Here is a 14,066-nt window from a genome sequence, read left to right as displayed (position 1 = left end):
GGTGTAGTGGTAAGAACCAGGCTAGCTGTTTGCCCCTGCCTCCAGTCAATATGCTAAACTAAGCTGACGTTGCTCTGGCTCAAGCTCAGAGACGAGTGTGATGTTGATCCTCTTATCTAACCTTTTAATGAACTCTCTTTTATTTCAGTTTTAGCAGGAGGGCTCGTAGTGAGATTCCCGTCTGGTCAGCCTCATTTAGCACAAGACTGTTAGTGGGATGAATCAGCTAGTATGTAACTCCTTGTTGAAACACACATTCAAACAAAAAAGATAAATATGTGAGCTTTAGAGGTGTTGTTGGTGTATTTTGGATCTTTGGACAGAGCTAGTTTTCCTCCTCCTTATGCTAACCTGAGCTAATAGCTTGCTAGCTCTAACGCACAGGTATAAGAGCGCTATCACTCTTCTATCCTCACTCTGAGGAAGACAACACATGAGTGGGAGCATCTGGAGGCAATGTCCTCGGTTTGATTACAGCCTGTAATCTTAGCATTAAGACTGTTAGCAGGGGAGAACAGATCGCACGTCACTCCCCACAAGACCACAAACTGATGTTTGTTTTAAGCTCTTTGTGTCCAAATTAAACCAATGAAATGTGTTGTGTTAACTGAAGCTGGAGGGTGTATCTTTAAACCGCCTGCTGGCTCTTGCTTCACATTTCGAGTACAGACATTAATAAACAAATGAGCATATATCTACTATAAATGCCCAACTATTCCTTTAGTAGAATATATTTCCGGCTATATCTATTCAGTGATGAACTTTCCTCCCAACTTGTGTTTGCAGCAAAACTCAAAAACACGATTGCACTGGTAATTGAATTGTGTTAAAGCCGAGGTCTGTAAAGTGATTTTGGAGAAGCTGAGGTGTCTGGCAGGCAGCGAGATCAGATCAAGTGACAGCAAGCACTGCAGTTGTACTCGCATTGCAGACCACAGCACATTAGCACAAATCAATACCCTTCCAACACACACACACACACCACACGCACACACACACGCACACACACGCGCACAAGCACAAAGAATACCAGCAGAAAACTGATGGGGCTGCAATTGTCTGTTTGAGTGGGTGTTTCAATATATGCAGTCAAGCTGAGTCGAATGTTATCTGCTGGTTATGTAACCACCAGAAGTTGTAAAATGTCATCACATTGCAGAGGAATGTTTTCAAAATCAACCTTTGAATATTGTGTTTTTCCTCATCTCGTCTCTTGTTTGTATATTCTGTGTTTGCTGTTCTTATCACATTTGCTATAAGTTGCTATAAGCAAAGTATTTTAACTTCATTTAATTGAATGTATTAATTATGCATGTATGCTTCTTCCTTCTGTTTTAGGGGATCAGCAGTCTGTTCAGCTCGCTTAAGGTGGTCCGACTTCTCCGTCTGGGTCGTGTCGCCCGTAAGCTGGATCACTACATTGAGTACGGGGCGGCTGTCCTGGTGCTGCTGGTGTGTGTTTTTGGACTGGCCGCTCACTGGCTGGCCTGCATTTGGTATGTTCATGACATTTAGTCTTTCGTATTATGTATTATTACTTTTCACCAGTGTTGGAAGAAGTTCTCAGATCTTTTACTTAAGTAAGTCTACAGTGCTAAATTTGACTTATTACATTATTAATTACAAATATACTTAAGTACCAGAAGTCCTGGGTCTTCCCCGGGGTCTCCTCCCAGCTGGACGTGCCTGGAACACCTCCCTAGGGAGGCGCCCAGGTGGCTCCTTACTAGATGAACCACCTCAACTGGCTTCCTTTCAACGTAAAGGAGCAGCGGCTCTACTCAGAGTCTCTCACGGATGGCTGAGCTCATGGATCCCTATCTCTAAGGGAGACGCCACCCATCTGAGAAAACACATTTCGGCCGCTTGTACCCGGGATCTCGTTCTTTCGGTCATGACCCAGCCTTCATGACCATAGGTGAGGGTAGGAACGAAGATCGACCGGTAGATTGAGAGCTTTGCCTTCTGGCTCAGCTCTCTTTTCGTCACAACGGTGCGGTAAAGCGACTGCAGTACCGCCCCCCGCTGCTCCGATTCTCCAGATCTCTCGCTCCATCGTCCCCTCATCTCGCGAGGCCCCGAGGTACTTGAACTCCTTCACTTGGGGTAAGGACTCATTCCCTACCCGGAGTAGGCAATCCACTGGTTTCGAACCGATCCAGTGACTGCTGAAGGTCACAGACCGATGACGCCATCAGGACCACATCATCTGCAAAGAGCAGCGATGAGATCCTCAGGCCACCGAACTGCAACCCCTCTCCTCCACGACTACGCCTCGGTATCCTGTCCATGAAAATCACGAACAGGATTGGTGATAAAGCGCAGCCCTGGCGGAGGCCAACATCCACTGGGAACGAGTCCGACTTACTGCCGAGTATCCGGACACTTCTCTCGCTTTGGGCGTACAGGGATTGGATGGCCCTCAGAAGTGACCCCCTCACCCCATACTCCCACAGTATCACCCGGGGGACCCGGTCATACGCCTTCTCCAGATCCACAAAACACATGCAGACCGGATGGCAGTTACAAGTACAGTTACTGTACGTGTACATAAATGACATAACACATTCTGATAGACTGCTACGTGCTTCCATTAGTGCGATGCATTAATAGCAGAGCCAATTAATATAATGAGGCCACTGATTAATGCATTAATTAACACGCTTGTTCTTATGCATCAAAACTGTATGTTTTGGTACTATTAAAGAACGAGTTGTAAGGGTTTCAAGAGAATTAGTTTTTCTTCATTGATATGTAAATTTATGATGTGCAGGCCTCCAAAATCTAATCAGATCATCTACTCTACAGGGGGCAAGTGCAGTGTAGTGGAGGCATAGAGTCTCCATCATGCGTTGATTTATTAGGTTTATAGGAATGTCTAAACATAGACACACACAGACGCAGATGCCGCCTTGACAACTTTATGTCCTGCATTGATAGATGGCGGTGAACACCAGTTCTTTCTTCACAGATGGACGTTTATGTTCATATTGTGACGTACTTCCAACTATGCAAAATAAGCAGCTGCACACATATTCACACATTTCTGTTTGTCATGACAAACACATGACCCATCCCTCGTGAATCAAACATTATGTCCATCTATCAGATTTCAAACAGTGTTAATATACAAGATTTTATGTATGTTTGTTCTCGTTGTTTGCAAACCGGGATCCACAAGAGGCTCTAACTAATATAAACAGTGTTTATTGGCCCAGACAGTATAATAAATCTATAATGAATTAAGCTAGTGCTGCTCCAAAACCTCAGACTCGGAATCTAATAAAAATAGCTCCTGTAACTTTTCCCTCAGTACAATCTTATAGTCTATAAGTGTGAAATGTCATCTCTAATACATAACCGATTATTTGTTTCCTCAGGTTCAGCATCGGTGATTATGAGGTTATCGATGAAGAAACCAACTTTGTGCGCATGGACAGCTGGCTCTACATCCTGGCTGAGACGCTGGGCACACCGTACCGCTTCAACGCCAGCGGCTCAGGGAAGTGGGAGGGCGGGCCGAACAAAGACTCCGTCTACATCACTTCGTTGTACTTCACCATGACCAGCCTGACTAGCATCGGCTTCGGCAACATCGCCCCGACGACAGACGGAGAGAAAATCTTTGCGGTGGCCATGATGATGATTGGATGTGAGTGAAGGCGTTTTATCTTTCATCCAATGTAGCAGATACATGATACATGAGAAGTTAAATATGCTCTTTAAAGCCACAATCCACTGAGGTAGATGAATAAATGAATTATGAAGAGAGCCATCGAAGTTCAGAAAATAGAACTTTACACATGATTAGATGAGCAAAACTCTCCTGTAACCCAGAAGAAGCTGCTAGTTTGCATATAGTTAAGTGCCGGATCTATTGGCTGCAGTGTTTATTTCATTTGCCTGTGTTTACTTTCCTACTGTATTAGCACTTTAACATGAAAACTCCTATTCAGACTCAAAGCATGGGCCTTTTATGGGCAGTTTTTTATTACCATTTTCACCTGCAATGGTGATATGTGCGTTGAATACTTTCTATGGTAATGACTATTTAAGGAGGTGAATGTGTCAGAATCAGATATTTTGCAAACGGGCACGGGTGAATTTTGCTGTGTCACTGATTGTCTCAGTTGTCAGTGAACACAACATCAGACTTATTTAAATCACTGAAAGAATCCAAGATGTCGGCATGTTTGAAACAGGCGACTGCATCACTGATGTGAAAACACTGAGTAACTAGTAACACACTTATGACAACTGAAGCAAGATAGAAGATTGATTGACACAGATTGAATATATGTGACATTAATACAATGTAAAATTAAGAAAGCTCTTTTATTCTTGCCTACATTAGACTCATTACTTCAGTCTTCTGTGGGATAATGTGCTGAATTATTGAGATTTTCTGGAGCGTGAAGCATCACTCACACACGTTTCTTTCTGAAATGCCTCAGGAAAGCAGTGGAACCTCTGACTAAGACAGCTTTTCCTCAGAGGCTGGAGTTTAATGGAGCATTTTTGAACAAATGATGTGACTTACTGGCCACTTCATTTTTAAACTATACTGTAATTGTGTACAATGAAACATACATTTGAACAAAACAGCCATCAAATACAAACACATCTGAAAAAGGAGTAAAAATGTAATTTATATTATGAACAATGTCAACTATTAAGTCACCTATTGTGGTTTACAACACTCATCAGCCAGTTTTGCTGTAGAGATGATTATAATTCAGTTAAGAAACCTGTCCCCACTAACAAAACAGGAAGCAGGCAGATTCTCACAGCTAGCCCTTTATTTCCACATCTCAATATTAATAATTTACAAGGTATCGTCTGCTTGTGTGGCTCATACAGTGAACAGCGCGCTGCATTTATGTGTGACGGCGGCGAACAATGCCTTGAAGCTGACCGGTGGATCAATTTTGCACAGCGCTCCCTCCGATCCCGATGCAATCACTCCTCACCTCTGTTGTACTTTTTTTCAGCCACAATCTCAACCCTGAGTCGAGAGGATAATTGCTCCCCCCCCCCACACCCCCACCCCCCCCCTCTCTCTACCTTTTGGCGGCTCAGGTTTATGAATACACTCTCGGAGGAACTGGCAAAACTCATCTGCAGACTTGTCTCCGTCTAAATCTTTCATTGTGAGATACAAATCTAAATATATATATTTTTTACACAGACTGCTTCAGGAGAATTCAGTTGTAGATGCAATCTACTGTAGTCTATGGCTGTTCTCTATGAAATATGGATGCTCTGATACTGTTCTATTTTTACCACCAGCACTGGATTGGTGCTGGCAGTAGAAGATCACAGTGTGATGGGGGATTGGGGGGGGGGGACACTATACATATGTCCTGTTTCTATAGCAACTGTTGGCCTGGGGGTTGAAATTCTGACAACTGTCTTTTAACTACCCTCAAACAAGCCAGCTGTTGGATGCCGAGCAAGGCTGCGAGGAAGTTGTGTACGTCAGCGAGAAAAAGAGCGATGTTGGAGACGAGATAAAGCACCACAGAGAACGACTCCTTTGTTAAAACATTCGGAGAAGTGAGCGTCTGTGCTCAAGCTCCACGTAGCAGTCATCCCAAAACTTTGGCAACTTCAAGAGATCATCTTAGACCTTTATTTAAAAAGCTGTCTTGATCTGTTAACCTGCTAAATGTTGAAGCCTGCAGATGTGTTACAAACGAGCACATTCTTTGTGTTGATCCTTCTACACTGCGAGGCTTGATCGCATGGCTGCACGAGTGAGCGATGGGGATGAAAGGATGAAACTTGTGGGTAACCCTCGTCCTTGAGGAGTTTTGAGCGCTTTTTAATTAGTATTATTCCCTGTGCAGTTTTTCACACACTTTGATTGCGCGCTGTGAAATAAACAAACACACACACACACACAAATGCGTGCACAGGTTACTGTCATCATCTGAGGATAATTGAAATGTGTGGCTGGCATGTTTCCTCTCCGTCCCTTCTTGCGGGGCTAATTAGGGCTCCATTGCCAAGAGAACGCTACACACACACAGTGCAGACATCTGATCGCTTTGATCCACACACACGCCAGCTGTTGCACCAGTTCAATCATCTCAGATGCACTGCTGTACTCTTACTTTAATTCTTCTATCACAAGACAAGTTATGAAAAAGTGTCCTTATATAGTACTATGTAACTGCATGGGGATGGATGCTTCCACACACACACACACACACACACACACACACACACACACACACACACACACACACACACACACACTGCATATGAAGCCGTAGTTATAGATTTTCCCTTTTGGCGAGTTTTGTGGATCATGTTTGAAGGCAGTGATGAGTGATTGATTAAAGTACTCACCACATAAAACAATATTAAGTCTTAAGGCTGGTACATCATGTTATGTATTACATATTAAGGTATTATATTAAAAAGTTATGTCCTTATGAAGCCAGATTTGGAGAACAATGGAGATTTAAATGTCTTTGTAAAGCATATATATATATTGATAACTACGTTTTGGACACTTTTGTCCTTGTAAACCAGGTATTGGAGATTTGAAACCATGAATTGGAGATCTTTTTGTCCTCGTAAACCCTGTTCATGTTTAATCTTTGGATTGACCTGCAGCATTATGTGACCCTGGGTTTATAAGCCTCTGAATAAATATTTAAAAACCCACAGGAGTTGAGGAACAAATACTTAAACAAGCATTGTGGTGTTGAGCCAAACACTAAATCCCTAAAATGCATATCATGAGCAGACCCGTGTCTATCAGATCTATAAATGGTGGATATCTATATGTCGTATCAAAATCAGAATTAGACTTTTCTTCTCTGTATTTCCTCAGCCCTTCTTTACGCCACCATCTTTGGTAATGTGACAACAATCTTCCAGCAGATGTACGCCAACACGAATCGTTACCATGAGATGATCAACAGCGTCCGAGACTTCCTTAAGCTCTACCAGGTGCCCAAGGGCTTGAGTGAAAGAGTTATGGACTACATTGCCTCCACCTGGTCCATGTCTCGGGGTATAGACACTGAAAAGGTACGTCTGACTGTGACATCTTTCATGGCTCTCCCATTAGTTGTTGACAGAAACATGTTGTGCCTACTCTTGGACAACCACAACGTATGTTTTCAACTTTTTTGTCGGATTTATGCTAAGCTAAGCTAACCAGCAGAGTGGTATTAATCTAATCATCTAACAAGAAAGCATATATTTCAAAATGTAGGACCCTTACAGAAGACCCTTTTTTTGTTTGGTCTCATGTTTATTTATTCTTTACTATTATGGAAAGTGTGATAACCACTTTAATTTGGAGATTGTTAAGAATGTGGCATCATTTGTGTAATTTAAATCAAATATAAATTGATTTATATATTGTATATTATTGAATTCACATGGATTCTCCCTGAACAACATAATACATTGTTAATTTACTTTGTGGCAAAGATTTTGCAGCCAATTATGAAAAGCAGACAGTGGTATGGCATTTATGGCACAGTTACCAGCAGCCATGCTACTGCATACAGATGATGCTGAAATGATTTGGGTGTGTGGAAATTAAGCATTTAAAGCTGGCAGCAGATAGATTGAACCGGTCCGCTCTGATTGATTCGAAGCCAGAAAGCATTCATAACACGGCGTCCCATTTAAATCCACCTGTCCAAAATCCAATCATGGAAAAAGTTGTATTATTTCACCTCAAATTAGAAACATATCTCATAACAAGGCTGGGATTTTGTCACTATGAAATCTGTAGTCAAAATGAAACTGATGCTTATTGTGTTTATATCTTAAGCTTGCACAGCATCCATGTATTATTTATTTGTCTGGATTCAGGCCACACTAAAGGGTCTAAAAATGGCATATAATCCCTCTCTGCTTGACATTCATCTTCAAAGAGATTTGTTTTAAAGGCAGAGCCCTGCGACGGCCTGGCATCCTGTTGATTAGGTGTACTTGAACAACATGCTGCCACTCGGTGACACTCAGCAGAGAGGAGGCTGGGCATGGGACCTCCATGTAAAACAATACAACATAATTCATACTGGACACATATTCAGTCCCAACCAATAGATGAGTCGACTCCGTGTGAAGTTTTTCCCAAAGCTACTTAAAAAGAAAGAATCTTCAAATCTGTTGTCTGTAGTTTAAAAACACACCTAAGTCGTTCAGTGACAGTTAATTATAAAACCAAACATTAACTTCTGGCAGATACTGCAGGAATTAATTGGAGACTTTAGAGTACATTTGTTTAATGAGCTACACAAATACAAGTTCCTCGTATGTCCTGGAAATAAGTTTCCACAGACAAATATCACAGACAGGAACATCATTAAGATTTCATTTATATTTACTATATATACTTCTATATATATATTTATATATACTTCTTTATGACTCTAAAAAGGAGTCTGTCTGTCTGTCTCTATGTTTGTCTCTATGTGTGTCTGTCTGTCTGTCTGTGTCTGTCTGTGTGTGTCTGTCTGACTGTCTGTCTGTCTGACTGTCTATCTGACTGTCTGTGTGTCTGTCTGTGTCTGTCTGTGTGTGTCTGTCTGTATCTCTATCTGTCTGTGTGTCTGTCTGTATCTCTATCTGTCTGTCTGTCTGTCTGTCTCTCTATCTGTCTGTCTGTCTGTATCTCTCTCTATCTGTCTGTCTCTCTATCTGTCTGTCTGTCTGTCTGTATCTCTCTCTATCTGTCTGTCTGTCTGTCTGTCTCTCTATCTGTCTGTCTGTCTGTATCTCTCTCTATCTGTCTGTCTGTATCTATATCTGTCTGTCTGTCTGTCTGTCTCTATCTATCTCTCTGTCTGTCTCTGTCTGTCTGTCTGTATCTCTATTTCTGTCTGTCTGTCTCTCTGTCTGTCTGTCTGTATCTCTATTTCTGTCTGTCTGTCTGTATCTCTATCTGTCTGTCTGTCTGTATCTCTATCTGTCTGTCTGTCTGTCTGCCTGTCTGTCTGTCTGTCTGTATCTCTCTGTCTGTCTGTCTATGTCTGTCTGTCTGTCTGTATCTCTCTGTCTGTCTGTCTGTCGTCTTGTTTCGTGCTCTCAGTAAGTCTCCCTTTCATGTTTCAATCCTTCCCCTGTGAACGTCTAAGTCAGTTGCTGTTGTTCTATTATCCGTCATAGTAGATAAATAAATAAATAATTGCTGTTGTATCTAATGTGTCAACGTCCACCAGCTCTAAAGTACAACTCATTATTATCTGATGAAAATCATCATGCAGCTCCTCTCTCTGCTCTTCTCTCTGCTCTTCTCTCTGCTCTTCTCTCTGATCTTCTCTCTGATCTTCTCTCTGCTCTTCTCTCTGATCTTCTCTCTGCTCTTCTCTCTGCTCTTCTCTCTGCTCTTCTCTCTGCTCTTCTCTCTGATCTTCTCTCTGCTCTTCTCTCTGCTCTTCTCTCTGCTCTTCTCTCCCTGCTCTTCTCTCTGCTCTTCTCTCTGCTCTTCTCCCTGCTCTTCTCTCTGCTCTTCTCTCTGCTCTTCTCTCTGATCTGCTCTCTGATCTTCTCTCTGATCTTCTCTCTGCTCTTCTCTCTGCTCTTCTCTCTGCTCTTCTCTCTGATCTTCTCTCTGCTCTTCTCTCTGCTCTTCTCTCTGCTCTTCTCTCTGCTCTTCTCTCTGCTCTTGCTCTTCCCCTGCTCTTCTCTCTGCTCTTCTCTCTGATCTTCTCTCTGATCTTCTCTCTGCTCTTCTCTCTGCTCTTCTCTCTGCTCTTCTCTCTGCTCTTCTCCTGCTCTTCTCTCTGCTCTTCTCTCTGCTCTTCTCCCTGCTCTTCTCTCTGCTCTTCTCTCTGATCTTCTCCTCTGCTCTTCTCTCTGCTATCTTCTCTCTGATCTTCTCTCTCCTGCTCTTCTCTCTGATCTTCTCTCTGATCTTCTCTCTGATCTTCTCTCTGCTCTTCTCTCTGATCTTCTCTCTGATCTTCTCTCTGCTGCTTCTCTCTGATCTTCTCTCTGCTCTTCTCTCTGCTGTTCTCCTCTGCTCTTCTCTCTGCTCTTCTCTCTGCTTCTTCTGCTCTTCTCTCTGCTTCTTCTCTCTGCTCTTCTCTCTGCTCTTCTCTCTGCTCTTCTCTCTGCTCTTCTCCCGCTCTTCTCTCTGCTCTTCTCTCTGCTCTTCTCTCTGCTCTTCTCTCTGCTCTTCTATCTTCTCTCTGCTCTTCTCTCTGCTCTTCTCCTCTGATCTTCTCTCTGCTCTTCTCTCTGATCTTCTCTCTGCTCTTCTCTCTGCTGTCTCTTCTCTCTCCTGCTTCTTCTCCTCTGCCTCTCTCTGCTGATCTTCTCCTCCTGTATCTTCTCATCTGGTCTCTGCTCTTCTCTTCCTGCTCTTCTCTCTGATCTTCTCTCTGGCTCCTTCTCTCTGGCTCTTCATTCTCCTGGCTCTTCTCTCTGCTCTTCTCTCTGCTCTTCTCGCCTGCTCTTCTCTCTGCTCTTCTCTCTGCTCTTCTCTCTGCATCTTCCTCGGCTCTTCTCTCTGCCTCTTCTCTCATGATCTTCTCTCTGCTCTTCTTCTGCTCTTCTCCCTGCTCTTCTCTCTGCCTTTCTCTCTTGCTCCTTCTGCTCTCTCTCGGCTCTCCTCCTTCTTCTTTCTCTCTCCTCTCCCCTGCTCTTCTTTCTCTCTGATCTTCTCTCTGATCTCTGATCTTCTCTCTCTTCTCTCTTCTCTCCCTCTCCTTCTCTCTCTCTCTCTGCTCTTCTCCTCTGTCTTCTCCTTCTGCTCTTCTCTCTCTCTGCTCTTCTCTTCGTTCCTGTCTCTCTCTTCTCTCTCTCTCTGCTCTTCTCCTTCTGATCTTCCTCTCTGCTCTTCTCTCTGCTTCTCTCTCTCTCTCCTGCTCTCCTGCTTCTCTCTCTTCTCTCTCGCTCTTCTCTCGTCTTCTCTCTGCTCTTCTCTCTGCTGTTCTCCTGTCTCTCTCTGCTCTGCTCTCGGCTCTTCTCTCTGCTTTCTCTCTGCTCTTCTCTCTGCTCTTCTCTCTGCTCTTCTCTCTGATCTTCTCTCTGCTCTTCTCTCTGCTCTTCTCCCTGCTCTTCTCTCTGCTTTTCTCTCTGCTCTTCTCTCTGCTCTTCTCTCTGCTCTTCTCTCCAGGTGTTGCAGATTTGTCCGAAGGACATGAGAGCAGATATTTGTGTTCATCTCAACCGGAAGGTTTTTAAAGAGCACCCGGCTTTCCGGCTGGCCAGCGACGGGTGTCTCAGAGCGCTGGCCATGGAGTTCCAGACCATCCACTGCGCCCCTGGTGACCTGATCTACCACGCTGGTGAAAGTGTGGACAGCCTCTGTTTCGTGGTGTCAGGATCACTGGAGGTCATTCAGGATGACGAGGTGGTGGCCATTTTAGGTGAGTTTACATTGTGCACATTTCCTGATGCATGTGTTTTCACCAAGTTACACAGAGCGTTTATGACATAATTAAAAATGCAATTCAGCGCTTATGTTTATTTAATGAAAGAGGCGGCCATTCCCCCAACTGTTGACAGACCTGCCCCAGATCTGCTCAAGTTCTTCAGAATATAGAGTGACGGATGTCTTCAGAATAAATAAATAGATTTAAGATGCAGATATGCTGCTGTCTGAATTTGTTATCTAAGAGACACATCAACAACAAAAAACTAGCAGTGGAAATAACATTTCAGTCAAACTGGCCTCCGGCAGTGTTCTAACATGCATCATAGTAAAACACATTTCACTTTACACACCGTTTCTGACTGCAGTGAAAACTTGTCGTTGCTGAGTCATGAACTCACAGATACAGAACATTTTTTATATTCTGGATTATAGATATGGACACATAGAACCCGAGGCTAATGGCAGTAAAACCCTACCCGACCTGATTAGAGTATAATTTAGACCCTGTCCAACTCTATAAAGTAAACTGTAGCGACCCACGCCTAATGCATATTGATGAGCAAAGAAGCCGACCAATTCTTCTTCCATCGCACCTTGAAGTGGTCTAACAAATCTATATCGATATCTTTATTTATCAAGACACAGAAGAAATAATCATTCTCCTTGCTGGCCTGGTTAAGTCCCTGCAGAGTGCTTCCTTTGTTAGAACTTCATCGTTTTAATTTGCCAAATAATTGATTTAGTGAATAATAGATGGCATGCTGTGGCAGCGACACTATCTTGGCCCTTTTCCCTCAATAACCTGCTATCAGTTCCTCTTTGCAACAATCAATATACTGTCAGGCCTGAAATAATGCACAAGTTAATACGATGAATCAGATTCTCATTAGCCTAATGGCACCGTGGAACCGAAACAACATGTAATGTACACAAACAGGACAAACAAACATGTTATTTATTATTGAACTCATCTGGATATAAGTGAAAGTGTGATTATTGCATTGTAATCAGCCTTTTCATCCTGTGGTTCGAAGAAGATGTAAAATGATGTGTAAATATGTTCTGCAGTCACACAGTGTGAGAAGCTGTTGATTACATTTTATATTTATAGTCTTTATTATAATCACATTGAGCCTTTTTAAAAGGTAACTAGTGACTCACTGCTTTGGTCATTTTCAAATGTGCTGCACAAATTATCTAATAGTTTAAAAGAGAGAGAGAGAGAGAGAGAGAGAGAGAGAGAGAGAGAGAGAGAGAGGGAGAGAGAGGGGGGGAGAGAGAGGAGCAGAAGGACAGAGAGAGAGAGAGGAGAGGAGGAGCGAGAGAGAGAGAGGACAGAGAGGAGAGAGACACACAGAGAGAGAGAGACAGAAGAGAGAGACACACAGAGATGAGAGGAGAGAGGAGAGAGAGGAGAGAGAGAGAGAGGAGGACGGGACATACAGGACAGAGAGAGAGAGAGAGAGAAGAGACGGACAGACAGGACAGAGAGAGAGTAGAGACGGACAGTACAGGACAGAGAGAGAGAGAGGAGAGGAGAGACGGACAGAACAGAGAGAGACAGACAGAGGAGACAGAGAGAGAGAGAAGAGACACAGAGAGAGAGAGAGAGAGAGAGAGAAAGAGAGAGAGGAAAGAGAGAAGAGAGAGAGAGACAGAGGAGTGAAATGTGGTACTGAATCAAAAAGTACTTTATTTCTCTACGTTTTGGAAGAATGACCAGGTAATTTAAACGGCTTCCTCTCTCCGCAGGTAAGGGAGATGTATTCGGGGATGTTTTCTGGAAAGAAGTGACTCTCGCTCAAGCCTGCGCCAACGTCCGAGCGCTGACCTACTGCGACCTCCACGTCATTAAACGCGACGCCCTGCAGAAGGTGCTGGAGTTCTACACGGCGTTTTCCAACCACTTCTCGAGAAACCTGCTGCTCACTTACAACCTGCGGAAGAGGGTGAGAGACTTTGCAAATGGCACAAAGACAAAACTAATTACGATTCACTCAGTACTTTTAATTTCTGAAGACTTTCGTTCCCTTTCCTCAACAGCTGTGTGCGAAGAGCTTGTTAGAAGAAACAAATATTTCAATTCTGAAAATATTTAGAAATGTCCATTACCATTTTTCTTGACAGTTAGAATCTGACAAGGAAACCTGTTACTCGTCCTCTGATCAGAACATTATTTATAATAAGAGCTTTCAGTTTTTATTTGGTGACATGAGTCATAATTGCTGTGATGCCCTTTGCTTCTCTCTCTCTCCTCTCTCTGTCTCTCTCTCTCTCTCCTCTCGTCTCTCTCTTCTCTGTCTCTCTCTCTCTATCTCTGTCTCTCTCTCTCTTGTCTCTCGCTCTCTTCCCTCTCTCTCTGTCTCTGTCTCTCTCTCTCTCTGTCTCTTCTCGTCTTGTCTCTCTCTCACTCTCTCTGTCTCTGCTCTCTCTCTCATCTCTGTCTCTCTTCTTTGTCTCTCGCTCTCTCTCTCTCTCTCTCTCTCTCTTCTGTCTCTCTCTTGTCTCCTTCTCGTCTCTCTCTCTTTCTCTCTTCTTGTCTCTCTCTGTCTTATCCTCTTTGTCTCTTCTCTTTTTGTCTCTCTCTCTCTGTCTCTCTCTCGCTCTCTCTCTATGTCTGTCATGTCTTCTCTCTATCTGCCTCTCTCTCTGTTCCTCTTCTATGTCTCTCTTCTCTCTCTCTCTCTCTCTCTCTCTCTCTCTCTGTCTC

General features: G+C 43.3%; 1 protein-coding gene across 2 annotated transcripts in view; it reads left to right on the top strand.

Annotated features, from left to right (window-relative positions):
- Positions 1-14,066, top strand: part of kcnh1a (potassium voltage-gated channel, subfamily H (eag-related), member 1a) — a 39,682-nt gene that overhangs the window by 18,290 nt on the left and 7,326 nt on the right. For both annotated transcript variants that reach the window (XM_029450235.1, XM_029450234.1), the window contains 5 exons: positions 1,339-1,496; positions 3,381-3,652; positions 6,845-7,044; positions 11,096-11,348; positions 13,109-13,305. In XM_029450235.1, coding sequence (XP_029306095.1) covers positions 1,339-1,496; positions 3,381-3,652; positions 6,845-7,044; positions 11,096-11,348; positions 13,109-13,305 — 1,080 coding nt within the window. The remainder of the gene's footprint in view (positions 1-1,338; positions 1,497-3,380; positions 3,653-6,844; positions 7,045-11,095; positions 11,349-13,108; positions 13,306-14,066) is intronic.

Source organism: Cottoperca gobio, chromosome 15 (assembly GCF_900634415.1).
Source record: "Cottoperca gobio chromosome 15, fCotGob3.1, whole genome shotgun sequence".
Classification (NCBI taxonomy): Eukaryota; Metazoa; Chordata; class Actinopteri; order Perciformes; family Bovichtidae; genus Cottoperca; species Cottoperca gobio.
Note: the sequence above shows the minus strand (reverse complement) of the source record. Positions and strands in the feature narration are given on the sequence as shown.